The sequence below is a fragment of the Electrophorus electricus genome, chromosome 10, assembly GCF_041902795.1.
Source record: "Electrophorus electricus isolate QZ-2024a chromosome 10, ASM4190279v1, whole genome shotgun sequence".
Taxonomy (NCBI): Eukaryota; Metazoa; Chordata; class Actinopteri; order Gymnotiformes; family Gymnotidae; genus Electrophorus; species Electrophorus electricus.
In genome coordinates this window covers 15,052,590-15,067,571 of record NC_137506.1, presented here as the reverse complement: position 1 = coordinate 15,067,571, position 14,982 = coordinate 15,052,590, and the positions used below count along the sequence as shown (strand labels likewise).

The 14,982-nt window shown below is 42.4% G+C and overlaps 1 protein-coding gene across 1 annotated transcript in view; it reads left to right on the top strand.

The window, feature by feature from the left end:
• The window catches only part of smyd3 (SET and MYND domain containing 3), a 111,011-nt gene that overhangs the window by 89,631 nt on the left and 6,398 nt on the right, over positions 1-14,982 (top strand). Inside the window, exons 8-10 of the mRNA XM_026999906.3 lie at positions 3,824-3,934; positions 9,959-10,046; positions 10,595-10,769. Of these exons, the coding sequence (XP_026855707.3) occupies positions 3,824-3,934; positions 9,959-10,046; positions 10,595-10,769 (374 nt within the window). The remainder of the gene's footprint in view (positions 1-3,823; positions 3,935-9,958; positions 10,047-10,594; positions 10,770-14,982) is intronic.

Genomic DNA, 14,982 nt, shown 5'->3' with positions numbered 1-14,982 from the left:
TATCTATCTATCTATCTATCTATCTATCTATCTATCTATCTATCTATCTATCTATCTATCTATCTATCTATCTATCTATCTATCTATCTATCTATCTATCTATCTATCTATCTGTTTTTCTCTTTGTGTTTGTCTCTCCATCTCTCTCAGTTCAATTCAACAATGCTTTATGGGCATGAAATGTTATTTTATTGCCAAAGCAAATTAACATAAAGAACATAATAAAGGGGAAATATGAAGTGTAAAAAAGCAAAATCTATTATCTACAATACGAAAAAAAAAAGATTAACAGTGAACCATACTGACCAGCTGGAGGGGGGATATAAGAACTACTGGTTGCCCCTTAGGCTAAGACACAGCAAACCTCTCTGCTCTCCCAGTCTACAGGGCTGCTTTTGTTTATTACTGCTATCTATTGCTATCAGACACCTCAGATGTTCTTATTTTATTATGTCTTCTTATAGAATGGGTTTGTAGTTAATTCATACACTGTGTGCACAATTATTAGGCAAGTTGTATTTTTGAGGATTCATTTTATTATTGAACAACTACAGTGCTCTGAGTCAATCCAAAAATGTTAATAAACCTCAAACCTGAATATTTAAGAAAGTAAAAGTGAAGTTTTGGCTTTCTTAGGAGAATATTTATGCGTGTGTCACGGTTAGTCCCTCCCAGCGACCATGTTCCATGTTTTCCTTGTCTGGTGTATTTTAGTTCCAGGCCGTAGTTTCGTTTTCTCCGCCCCTTGTTTGATTGCTCACACCTGTCCCTCGTTTCTACCTTGTTACCTTTATGTATTTAAACCATGTCTGCTTCCCTTTGTTTTGGCTGTTCGTTGCGTTTGTGTGGTCGTACTGACTGTATTGGATGCCTGTATGTTTCTGTACGTATTGATCCTAGCCTTTGTGTTTCTTAGTCTGAGTTCTTCCTAGTGACTTTTCTTATAGCCTGTTTGCCTTTGTGTGATTTTGGTTTGTGTTTCCTAGCCCTTGTTTTTCTCATGTATTCCAAAGCTGTCCGTATTGGCGCTATGATCCTGGACTACCCTTACGACTACGACTCTGGATTTGTCCTTAATAAATCTCGCTCTTCTCCGCACATGCGTCCGCCTCCTTACCGCTCACCGTTACAGTGGGCATAATTACTGGGCAGCTATTAGTGTGCAGAATTATGCAACTAAGCGAAAAATAGACATTTTCCCATTTCATTTGTTTTTCATCTTGTTTATTTTGTCAAGTGAGAATAACAAACAACTCAACATTTACAAATAAATTTCTGATATTTAAAATAAATAAATAAATAAAAATCAGTGACCAATATAGCCACCTTTCATTTCAATAAAGGTCATAAGCCATCCATTCATGGAGTCAGTTTCTTAATCTGTTGATGATCAACTTTTTGTGCAGCAGCAACCACAGCCTCCCAGCCACTGTTCAGAGAGCTGCACTGTTTCCCTTCACCGTAAATCTCCCGTTTCAGAAGGACCCACAAGTTCTCAATAGGGTTCAGGTCAGGTGAGGCAGGGGGCCGTGTCATTATTCTTTCATCTTTAAGGCCTTTACTGGCTAGCCACACAGTGGGGTACTTTGATGCATGCGATGGAGAATTGTCCTGCATTAAAATCATGGTCTTCTTAAAAGATGCAGACTTTTTCCTGTGCCACTGCTTGAAGAAAGTGTCTTCTAAAAACTGGCAGTAGGTTTAGAAGTTGATTTTGAGTCCAACTTCAACCTGAAATGGAGTTGATCTTTAATAATACCAGCCCATAACAGTACCCCACCTCCACCTTGCTGGTGTCTGAGTAGAAGTGGAGCTCTGTGCTTGTTACTGATCCAGCCACAGGTCGATCCATCTGGTCCGTCAAGATTCACTCTCATCTCATCAGTACAAAAAATCTGTCTTCAAATATTTCTTGGCCCATTCTTGACGTTTCAGCTAATGTGTCTTGTTCAGTGGCGGTTGGTTTCAGCCTTCCTTACCTTGGCCATGTCTCCGAGTACTGAACACCTTGTTCTTCTGGGCACTCCAGGTAGGTTGCAGTTCTGAAATATGACCGCACTGGAGGATAATGGGTTCTTGGTCGCTTCACATTTTATTCTTCAGAAATCTTTGGTAGTTAATTTACATCTTTTTTTTTTCTCAACACGTTTCTTGCAAACCTGCAACAAAATATTTGACGGTTCTGTGATCACACACCAATATCTTTAGCAATTTTAAGAGTGCTGCATCTGTCAAAACAATTTTTGACTTTTCAGTGTCAGTTAAATTTCTTTTTTTGGCCCATTTTGCCTGAGGAAAAGAAGCTGCCTAATTAATTATGCACACCTTGATATAGGATGTTGATCTCCTTAGGCCACACCCTCCCTCATTACACAAATACACATCACCTGATATGCTTAAATCCAATAAACATTCAAGTTTACACAGCTTGGAGTTGGAAAATATGCATAAAAATTATAATATGGTCAAAATACTCTCTTTCCTAATAATTGTGCACACAGTATATTTGGGAGACTTGGTCAGGAAGTGCAGCTCTGTCTCCAGCACTCCCAGGTGGCAGTACTAGCACAGCCTGTCCTCTCTGGGCAGCAGGTCTATCTATGACTGCCAGCCTGTCAGGAGTGATGTTTACATGCAAAGATTTTTGCCAATCCAATTGAATTCATTTCAATTATAGATTAAGACTGATCTGTTTATATGCACACTCTACACAACAATCTGATGAAGATCTCAGTTTACATACGCACTACATGTAATCGGATCCAAAATTATGCCCATGTGTAGAGCACCACTTGGTGTACACGTTTCCATGACAACGAACAGAATGCGAGTCCAGTAAGAATGAGATGAGCAGTAATATATTACCTGAGCTTTCAGTTGAAATACTTGTTTTTAATTATTTTAAAATGATGGGAGGCTCAGGAAAAAACACTTCAGCATACACACACACACACACACAGCCTACTCATTAAAGAAGGGGCAAGATGTTAATATGTTCTTCAACATGTCATGTTTTCTGTTCTTCTGCAACGTATCGTGTTTTAATTTGCACTATACTTTATGTAAACCCACTGTCATTCATTTGCTTGTCTGAACAGCTTGTTATTGTAAGCTGTTCCTGTTCATCAGTGTTTTCGGGTGGTTAAATAATCTTCCGAGCTCTTTTCTCATGTCTTTTGAAGTCCTGATCAAACAATTCACAATTCACAATTGGTCAGATTGTGTATTGTTTGTTCGGTTTTTATTTACAGTCACTCGTGCTACAGACTCTCAGATGCAGGTTAAGTTCTCCAGAGTTGTGTTTTTTCCCTCCCTGTTTCGTGGGAAGGTGCGTGAGAGAAATGAGTCAAGAAAGGGTGTAATGTTATAGCAGGGACGAGGCGAGAGGCAGGATGCAAGCGCAGAGAGGCGTGTAATATAGACATGGGAAATTAGCAGAAATAACATGGGATGCTAACTAAGGCTAAAACAGACACAAAACACAAGGGAACACTGCGGCAATTCAGAAACAGGAAAAAGGTAGAAGGACAACTTTTATTCTAATAATCTCATTCTCTCTGCAGTTTTTCCTTGGCACTGTTGCCCTTGACTTGCTCGGGCTTGGACTTGAGCATTTGTAAAACTGCTTTGTGACAGCATCTGTTGTAGCGCTATAAATACATTTGATTTGACTTTGACTAACAGAAACTTGACAAAAGTATGCTGTTATTGGGATATGGTCTGATAGCATAATCTACTGTGCTACTGTCAAAGGCTTGATCTGTAGGTCTACTGATGTCTGTAGGAGTGTTTTTCTCTCTCTGTTTGTGTGTCCCCTCTCTAGCTGACTATCAGCTACACAGATGTTCTTGCCCCCGGTCAGGAGAGACAGGCTCATCTTCAGCAGCAGTATCATTTCCTGTGCCAGTGTCAGCGCTGTAACAGGGAGGACAGTGTAAGTACACACCTCAAGACGCCTCTGCCATCCTGTCACCCTTCTTATAGCTCCTCCTCACCTTTTTCGTTTATAGCCTTGTTTTTTTAATATCTGTTTCACCATGCTGGCTCTCTCTGTCAGTCCTGATTCTGTGTGAGGGTTTGTTTTTGTTCACTGTCTATCCAACTGTCTATCCTCTTTATAACGCACACAAATACACACACTTTATATGTCTCTCTCTCTCTGTCTGTCTCTCTCTCTTTCTCTCTCTCTCTCTCTCTCTCTCCCCTCTCTTCCCTTTCTTTGTTGTTCTCTTTCTGAGGCATCATGATTTGTCATTAAGCAGCCCCTCCCCCACCCCTTCTGCCTTGACAACCTGTCCTCTGTAATCATTACCATGCTGACGGGAACACGTCAGGACCGTGGCCACTGTGCAAAACTGAAGTAAAGTGTGGGTTATGAGAGAAAAGTGTGGGTACTGGAGAAACGTGCGCGCGTGTATGTGTGTGCGTTTTCCTCTCTGTTACTTCCGTCATGCTGAATCCCTCCTGCGCTCCGTTGTCCGCTGTCCTGTCCTCATCAGCACCTAAGGATTAGTACTCTCAGTCAAGGCCTTAGAGCACAGAAAGGTGGAATGTTCTGTTCCTCTCCCAGCAGCTAGGAGGGTCGTGTTCACTGCAGCGGCTCTGTTGTGCTGGTACTACTAACGATCCTGCTTGTTGTCAATTTCAGACAGGTACCCTCATGCTTTGGCTTTTATGTTAAAACGGTAGACGTTTTCTCAGAGCAGATATGTCCAAGAGATCCAACTCAGGGCTCGGAAATCTACACGTCATGAGTGGACTAGACCAAAAGTCAGGTCCAAAAACTCTGGTTTATTCTCACACTCCCAGTTGCTGGAAGATCACTGGCCACAGGAGGCTGCTATTGTGGCTCTGCTTGGCTGTACTATTGATCTGCTTCACTCCGCTGCTGTTTGATCCTCCATTGCCCTCCCAGTTACTGCAACCAGTCTTCACTGGCAAGGGATAGATTAGAGGCCTGCCTACTTGCACTGTCTGGGGGGTGGGTTAGAGATAGTGACCAAGGGGTGGAGAGAGAGAGGAGGGAGAAAGGAACAAGACATGCAAGCAAGAAGGTAAAGATGATATGCTTTAAGCATTCTGCTGAAGATGAGAGTTGGTGTTCTCGCTGCTTCATTCTGAATCATCTAAGACAGTGGATATATACATGAAAAGAATAATGTCAAATATACTTCAGAATCAGCTTCTGAATAAAGTCAGAGAAGCTTCGGGTTCAGAGCAATGCCAGAGAAGCTTCGGGTTCAGAACAATGCCGGAGAAGCTTCAGGTTCAGAACAATGCTGGAGAAGCTTCAGGTTCAGAATAATGTCAGAAAAGCTTCAGGTGCAGAATAATGTCAGAGAAGCTCCAGGTTCAAACTAAACTCAGAGAAGTTTCAAGGTGTGTTCTAAAGTAAAGAAGCTTAAGGTTCAGAATAAGGTCATAGGAGCTTCAGGTAATGGCTCTCCCTGAATCTGACCTTTTGTTAATGCTAGTAATGTTTATTCATTATAAGACATTAAAGGCATTTTAGATGGTGCTTAGAGCGAATGTGTCATTTTTTTAGTCTCCTGTTGTGGTTTTGAGGAATGCATAGGATGTGTAATACTTCATCTGTTCCCTCACTCCAACAATAGTTGTCTTTGTGTGTCTGTGTGTGTGTGTGTGTGTGTGTGTGTGTGTGTGTCTGTGTGTGTGTGTCTGTGTGTGTGTGTCTGTGTGTGTGTGTCTGTGTGTGTGTGTCTGTGTGTGTGTGTCTGTGTATGTGTGTCTGTGTGTGTATGTGTGTCTGTGTGTGTGTGTGTATGTGTGTACTGAGGTAGGGGTAAATGAAAGGTGAGCTATTACTGTGTGAATGTTTCCTGTTAGAGGGGAGCTTGTGACTCATCACTGGCTGTCTGCTGAAGTGTCAGTCTAAGTGCCAGCACTGCACACATGCATGGACAAGAGTGCACTGATACCAGGACAGTTTGTGGGAAACTTCAACACACTCAAGAAATGTCAGTTAAGTCTCCACAGTATTCTCTGCCGACCTCTTCACTGACCGTCTCTCTCGTGTGTCTCTCTGAGTCAATACAGTAAGCTTTATTGGAATGATCATATAAATATTTCTAAAGAAATATATAAAACATATAAAGGTGTTTACAAACAGCAATACTGTCACGTGTGTGTGTGTGTGTTGATGGACACTTCAAGTTGGGGTGTATCTCATATTTTGTGACGTATGGGTGTATTTGGTGGAATGTTTCACATTCAGTGAGAGAGTGCAGCTCTCTCTCTGCAGTGTCTGCACTGCTGGCAGAGTCTCTCCTCTCTGGGCAGCCATTATTTCTTATATCGGCCGGTCTGGATAGCCAGGCTGTGTTCACTGAGTGTACTTTGTCTATCTGGTTCTGTGTTCAATATCAGTCACTGTGAGCAGGCAGTTTGCTACATTATACTGCTGTTTTAAGGCCAGATAGCACTGCATCTTGCTTTGTTCTTGTGTTTGTGTGTGTTAATGGGTGAGAGAGCTTTCTTTTTGAAGTGTTATAATTGGGTTTGGTGTGATTGAATGATTGTATTTCACACTGGTCCTGATGTGGAACAATGTTAATGAACTCGGTGTTAGGCCGAGCTGTGGGAGGAGACTCTGTTCCGCTCTTGGCATTGCAGGGCTTTGTAGTGGTAGTAGTGGGGTCACTATTTTTAAGTGAGTGTAGCCAGTGTTTAATAATCCTTTTTTGAATTTTGCATAATAGTGGAAATTGGCCAAATTCAGGTATATGTTGTTTTCCTGTGGACTTTCAGACTATTTTACAAATCATTGTGCGTAATTTTATCTGGGTGTTACATTTTTCAAAATTTTGATTTTAGAGTGACCTGACACCTCACAACCACATAGCCGAATCGGATCTGTAACAGACTGAAATAATTTGAGCCAAATTTGAATTGGTATTTGAATGTGAATTTGACGTTCAATTGCATAGAATGTGCTGCATTATTTCTCTCTCATTTCATTGACTGCTGGACTGTTTGAAGAGTTCCAGTTGTAAGTAATTGTAATCTGTACAGGTTTCTGTTTGTGTCCCTAATTTGAAGTATGAAGTGTTTCCCTGATATTCTCTCTCTCTCTCTCTCTCTCTCTCTGTTTCTCTCTATGTCTCTCCATCATCTGTCTCTCTATGGATGGGTTGACTTGGTTCTTTTGGAAACATATCTTATATGAGGCAGTGGCACCATTTTCCCTAACGTCCAGGCCATTTTCTTACCTTCCGGGTGAATCCACCATCCAGGCCAGACTCTTATCTTCCGGATGAGTCCATGCTGGACGTCATTTGCTCATTGCTGAGATGATGTCATTTGCTCATTGCTGAGATGATGTCATTTGCTCATTGCTGAGATGATGTCATTTGCTCATTGCTGAGATGATGTCATTTGCTCATTGCTGAGATGATGTCATTTGCTCATTGCTGAGACCAGACTTTCTGTTCTTCTGCATTAGTGCCATTTACGCCGCACTCCTGTTCTTGTGCCCTGTGTGGTCATTTCTGTTCCATGCGCCATGCTGAGATTCTACACGATTGAATGGCACACATTTTGGTGACCCACAGGCACCAGTCCTCATAAGCCCCCTCTGTTCCTGACACAATCCATGATCTATAATTAGCATTGTAATGAGTCATTTGATTATTGTCTTCACACAATGGCAAACAATGACTAAATAATGAGCCTTCTGAGAGATAATTTGATGCATCGCTTCTACCCGCTAATTAAGCTATTCGTTTTAAACAGGAGAACGGCTGCTTCTGTCAGAAGGGCAAATAATGGCGAAGTGTTCATTTCTGGGACAGTCCCCTTTTGTACAAGTGGCAATTAGAATCATAATTTCATGCTTTCAAACTGTGTGACAGCCATAGAGATTTCTTTGGAATGCGAAATAAAATCTGATGTAAGGCTGTGAAATGATTGGCTCACATTTCCATGGAGGGAGCAACAGGGAGAGGTGAGCTTTGTTGGGTTGGAGTTTTGAAGCATCTTTAATCACTAACAAATCATCTCCATGCATGTCCAGAGCAGAGGAGGGGTCTGTGTGATTGACAGATTGACCTTGCCCTGGCCACGTTCGGCTCGGATACGGATCGAGTACAGCCTGCACTGCTTTTTTGGGGGTTTTTTTGTCTCCGTGCTTCTGCTGGCAGAAGCTTGATGGGCTGAGTATATTAAGCTAAGGAAACACGCACAGTCAAATATATGCATGTAGCACTTTAAAGACAATATGAAACTGTGAAAGGTGTTCTGGGCTTGTTATGTTGGAGATGCAGTCTGCAGATGAACGCCTCATCTCTAAGGCTCTGCAGTGAAGGAACTACTCAGCACTCCTGCTCTACTTCACACGGAACTGTCACGGTACACATTTAACAACTCAAATTGGGCTGGTTTGTTTCTGTGGTCTGCAAATCTGGATATAGTTTGGTCCGTTCATGTATCCGTTCATCTCTCTGCCACAAACCTCTAAGGTTTCGACTATAGTGCCTAAGAGGTTGTGGTTAGGACTCCTAGCAGGCTCTTCAGAAAGCCTGAAGAATGTCAGTTAGCTCTAACTATGCCCATTGATTCACAATCCTTATGGCTTTTGTGTTTCTTTGTGGGCAGTAGGTGCAGTGTGACATATGTGTGAAAACTCCCATCCCATCTTTATGCTGGCACTTAATGCTACCTCATGCTGTGGAACAGTCAGTAGTATCCAGTTAGCATGAAAGATTCCTGTTCATCAGTAGGATTTTCCCCTGGATGTGTCTGGACCTTCTTTTGTTCATTGTATATTGTCTTTGGTTAGTCAGATGAGGTGCTCAGGTCTGATCAGTTGGAGATGGCGCACTGTGTCATGCCAGAACATGCTCGTGCTTATCCAAGATTTCAGGCTGCAATCAGAAGGCCAGTGTCTGAATGACCATAATTTATGTCTTCTCTGAAGGACCAGCTCATAAAATTATCTTGAAAGGGAAAAAAACAAACAAAAAACAACTGTGTGGTTATTCCAGCTCTGAGCAGTTTCGAACTTCCTTATTGTGCTGAAGTAACTGGGCAGAGCAGAAATGAGCTAAGCTTTTCTGAATAGGTCATCTCCAAGACATTGTTAACCTCTACGGGGTAGTTCTCCTGCATTGCAAACCACTCAAAGCAGCGGTCTTCTGCGTATGCAGTAGGTTCAGTAATCATCGAGACAACCCTCCCTGGGCTCTGAGTAAGACCAGCAGATGTTCTAGTGTGTGCACATCTACTTCACCTAGGTATTGCAGTAAGCAGAAATTCTATGCATTCCCAGGTATTATTTGTCTCTTTTGACCACAAATGTCTTTTCTGACCTCCTTTCGGTTAAATTTTTCCATTAAAGGGCAGCGCAGTGATGTGCTGTGATTTTTTTTCTCAGCTCTGACACATGGTTCCATCTGTGTTTACAGTAACTGATCATCCATTCTTGCTTCATATGCAAACTACAAGCCATGAGATTTAGTGGAGATCTCTGGCAGAATGCAGTCACTTCTGGGAAAGTTTGGGGATAGTGTCAGTTTGTTTTTGTATAGAATGGGGATAGTGTTAGAATTAGTTACTGAGGAAGATGGGATCAGTGTTACAGTTGGTTCTTGGTTAGGATGGGAATACTGTTAGAGTTGGATCTTGGAAGGATGGGATCAATTCTGAGAGAGGAAGGAGATGCACATTAGGGATTAGTGCCCAGTATGAGCTGTGATTGGGCGAGCAAATAATGAAAAAAAATGTTTTATTGTTCTCATTGTCCTTGTGTTTATACCAGTGATATGTAATCAGTATATCTTTGGACACATTTAACAGATTTGTAAGTTGTAAGAATTATGTCATATTAGCTTGATGTATGATGATACAATTGAATCGCTATTGGGTTTTATAAAAAGCTTTGCTATAAAAAGGTTAGGCTCAGTTTACTAAGCTGTTTTTGTGTGGTTTGATTTGTGAGCAGGACTCTCACATGCTGGCTGGGGACAAGACCGCATGGATGATCATCCGAGACGCCCTTCCTCACCTGGAGCATCTACGAACTGAACACCGCATCCTTCAGAGCAGAGCTGCAATAGGGCAGAACAGGGGGTGGGCTTATAAAGCTTAAGACCACATGAACATAGCTGTCTGTCTGTCTGTCTGTCTATTAGCCTAAGGTGCCACATTTATTTTGGAAAAGGTGCCACTTGTTTCTTTCTTTCTAAAACAGATAAATTGACAGAGATTGAGGGAGATACAGCAAGTGGTCTCTCTGTGTCACTTTATCTCCCCCTCTCTCTCATATCTATCTCAATTTGTCTCTCTCTCTCTCTCTCTCTCTCTCTCTCTCTCCCTCCCTCTCTCTACCTTGAGAATCTTCTCTGTAAGATCACAAAGGGGCAGAATGAAAGAAACAGCCAGTGGCATCTTCCCTCGTCTGTTACTGAGCAACATGTGTTGTTCCAGCCATGCCAGACTTTGGAAGGGTATAAAGCGCAGCCCTGTTGTCTTGCCCCCTGAGGCGTTCATGTGGGCCTTATGAAAGCACTCATGGCTCTGTATCTTAATCCTTCTCCACTTATTTTCAAGTGTATCCTTAACTGCACCTAAACGCTAGAGTGGGAGGAGCTGCAGAAGGAGAGCCAGATCCTGTTAGCCCGGCATGCGCACGCTGTCCCAGATACAAATGTCTACCTACTCAGGCTGCTGGACATGGCCATGGATGCCTGCATTAGTCTCGACCAATATGAGGCTGCGCTGGAGTATGGGAACAGGACCCTGGGACCTTACAGGTGCGTTTCGGGCTGTCTGTGCATTTCTGTCTCTCTGTTGGGCCTGTCTTCTCTCATAGTCTGCATTTCCAGGTTTCTCTAGAAACCATTGCGTAATGCAGTTAGAAGTTTAACGAGTAAAGTGATAAGTCCTGCTGCAGTATCAGCTCCCACAAAGCCTAACCTTCTGATGCCCAATTTAGATGTGTCAGAACAGATCTGACAGCATGCAGATCTGGCACGGCCTTGGTGTGACTCTTTTTCACACTCTTTAATTCACCTTTAATTCACACCCTGCAGTTGGCATGGTACTTTCTCTGAGAATAGTGTTAAAACAGTTCTGGTACCCTTTATACATTTTTCATAGCATCTTATCTCTGCATGAGGTTATCATGCCAGTATACATCATGGTACCTTTCAGCTTCTTTGTGATAACAGTTAATCAGTTAGTGTTATTAAAGAGGTTTTCAAATTAGTTATAAAGTTGTTAAAGGAATCAAATCCATGTTATCCTAAAAGCTAGAAGGATTTGGTTTTGAGGAATATATTGAAATCAAGGTGCATGTGGGTTTGGTGTGGATTAAGGTGGGTGTGGTGGGGTTAATGTGGAGGTTAAGGTGGGTGTGGTGGAGGTTAACGGGGAGGTTATGCTGCAGGTTAATGTGGAGGTTAAGTTGGGTGTGGTGGCGGTTAACGTGGAGATTAAGGTGGGTGTGGTGGAGGTTAAGGTGGGTGTGGTGGTGTCTAACGTGGAGGTTGACGTGGGTGTGGTGGAGGTTAAGGTGCGTGTGGTGGAAGGTAACGCAAGCATGACTGAAAAAAACACTAGCATGATTATACCCATATTAATCTCCACATTAACCCTGACCCTACCCACCTAAATCCCTACCTTAACCTCCATGTCTGGATTAATGTAGGTATGGTAGGTGTTAAAATGCGTATGGTGTGGGGGGGTTAAGTTTAGTGTTACTTGTGATTGTGCTGTAAATGAGCTCATGTATGACCTTTAGCGAATGAGCTTGGTTAGCTCCTCCGCTCAGGTGAAGATGAAGTCATTTAGAAAGGGCAGAACCACAATGCCCCACAGGCTCTTAATCCAACCTTTCACGTTCTTCATTTTTGTTTTCCCACGGCAGTGGATGCAACTTGTAGACCAGAGAATCACACAATGAAGTTTCACATATTAGCTGCTCAGTTTGCTTTGTTTGTTTTTTGGACTTGGTCAGCTTCTTTAAAACTCCAGTAGATCCTGCAGGGCAGCACCATTCCCCATGAGTCTCTGTGTCCACTCTTAATCTGTGACATTTATTTACATTTACAGCATTTATCTGATGCTTTTATTCAAAGCGACTTACAATTAGGACTGAATATAACTTGAGCAGTTGAGGGTTAAGGGCCTTGGTCCGGGGCCCAACAGTGGCAAATTGGGGGTGGGGTGGGGGGTAAACCTGCAAACCCGCCTTCAGACTATGGGATTATTGACTTGAACTGCTGCGGATGTGAGTTTGTAAAGCTCTAGGAATTCCGGATCAATTCTGCAGTGGAGGAAATGAGTAGAGGGGACACTATATATGTTTGTGCATGCTTGTTCAGATGCCTTCAGATGCCAGCATGTGTTAAATATGTACCTGGTCTTACACAGCCTTCTGTGTCCATCTCCATGTATCTCCGTGGCGCGCACGTAAGACGAGAGTTTGTTGTGCCAGTAGAGGCTGGTCCAGAGGGTGAGACAATAGAACTATTACTGGTTGATTTCTGTGGATGTTGGTAATCAGCGCGTCTGTAGTATTTCCTCTGCTGTATAGGGTCAATGCACGGTACACACTTATGCACACAAACAAACACACAGTCTTACACAGAGTCTTATCCTTTGTAGTCATGCAGGTAATTATTGCTTTCGCAAAGATCTCTCGTCACTTAGCTGTCAGAGCTTTTTGAACAGAATTGCTTCCTGTCAACACTGATCTTCACTCTGCCTCTGTTTGTCTGTCTGGGCTGCCAGGTGAGGGGCCAGGTGTTCCCCTCAGAGCTCCACCTCCTCTTTCGCATGACTATGGCATCCAGCCTGCCCTCATTCACACGCAGCCCTACAACTCTCCTCCTGGGATCTCTGACTGCTGCCCTGCCCACCTGCCCCCTGCCTGCAGAGCTGTTCTGAGGATCCTACTGCTCACTCACAGGGTCAACCCAATCAGTGTTCCACCCAGAGCAATAGATATGCATGTCACTTAGTGAAACCAAGCTGGCATGTACATTAAAGAGGCTTTTCCCTGTGGGCAAGTGCACACGCACATGTGGGAATTCCTTTACAGCTCTGTTCACCGTTTCTCATGGTTCTCATGGTTTGGGTTAATTTTACCATTTTTTTCTGAAATTGGTTGACCATGCGGCCTTTGCACAGGCAATTATTAGCAGTGTTCCAGTTTTTGCAGTTTCCCCTTCATCTCCCCATCATCTCACCTTCATCTCCCCATCATCTCACCTTCATCTCCCCATCATCTCCTCTCCTCTTCCAGCTTTCAAGGGCTTTGGAAAGTGATACTGGTGGCAGTTGGAGCACCCACAAAGTAGACATTTCATTTCATACACAGGGCCAAGTCGCCTGACCAATCATCTTTGGCTCCTTTTCTTCATTTCACTGTTATTTTGAAAATGCATATTTTAAAAACTCAAAAACACTATATATTTGTTAAATATTTCTGTCTTTTTATCTGCTGTCGCTTCCAGCTAGTGCATGTTTTGTTCTGTTTCTCCTAGTGAGGTCGGTCTGGGTGTTTGACTAGAATTGCTCTCAACGCTTAACTTATTCAGAGAGAGTTTGATTCACAATAATTAATTTGATTGCTAAGTTAATATTGCACTTCATCATTCATTATTTATGAAAAGTGCTTTACACTCTTCTTTGAACTCCTCTTTAATCTAGGAATAAAATAATTTTTTTTTTATAACAATCTGATATCTCAATGTGATTATTGCCATGGAGAGTGCACAGCTTTGGGTTAAATGCCCTTTTGACCTACCTGTGGTTGAAATAAAACCTAAATATGAGACTATTTAGGTTTTAATTGGCGTTCTTTAAAGGCATATATCTTAAGGGTTGGGTTTGGACTAGGCCATTCCTCTTCAGGAAGAACAGAAGTGCCTACTGATTCACTTCTGACAAAATAAAAGCATTTCGCTTTGTTGCATCATCAACAAAAATGCTGCTTGTGAGCTCCATTGAACTCACACTGTTCATCATGTGTGACAACTAAAATGAATACAGATTAATCATCAAGCGTTTTCTCTATGCTTGCTATTTCTTCATCCTAGATGTCCACTTATAGCCAACACTATTTAGCTTATCCCTCTGCATTTACACTGGTGTTACTGTTTGTGTGTGTCTGTGAGTAAGTGAGAGAGACATGAAGTCAAATGTATTTATTTAGCATTTTTACAACTACCATAGTCACAAAGCACATGTTTGAGTCCAAGCCTCCAGTGAGCAAGCCAAGGGCAACAGTGGCAAGGAAAAACATCTAGAGCATGATGAAGAACCAAGACACAAAGGGTCTTGACCAACAACAGACAATATAAGAAAATGATTAAAATAAATAGTGAGGGGAAATAATAATATTAACAATAAAGAAATAAGCAATGAATGTCTATTCCGGTTTTCTAGAAGTCCTTGTCTGGTTTTGATGGTATACGTCTGTCCAAAACCTATTTTGCACGAGAACGTCTGTCAAGGGCAACGGAGAAGTAGTTGGTTGGAGGAAGGGTGGTGGTCACAGGGCATCAGGGGTGGTAGGAACAACCATGGCAGCTGAAAGTGTGTGTGTGTGTGTGTGTGTGTGTGTGTGTGTGTGTGTGTGTGTGCACGTGCGCGCGTGCGACATTTTTTTAGTGTTTTCAGATGTGGTTGTTACTCCTTTGAATACTGGACTTTTGAAGTTTTATAAAATTCAATGTCATTAGTAACTATCATTAGTTGTTTAATAAAGGATCTACTTTGCAGATTGGAGGTAGGAATACTCAGTATGAAGGGTTTGTGATGTGTAGTATCTGTACTGCTAGTAGCATACAGATTCTGTGGCTTGTTTTGGAGTTTTCTGCTGTGTGAAGGTCAGTCCTTATGAACCCTCCCGCTCCACCAACAGGTCAGTCCCACACTTCCTTACAGACAAACAAACTGTCCTGTAATGAGTGTGTAAATGGAGGCGGCTAATTGGGTAATCCAGTGAAATGGAATGCA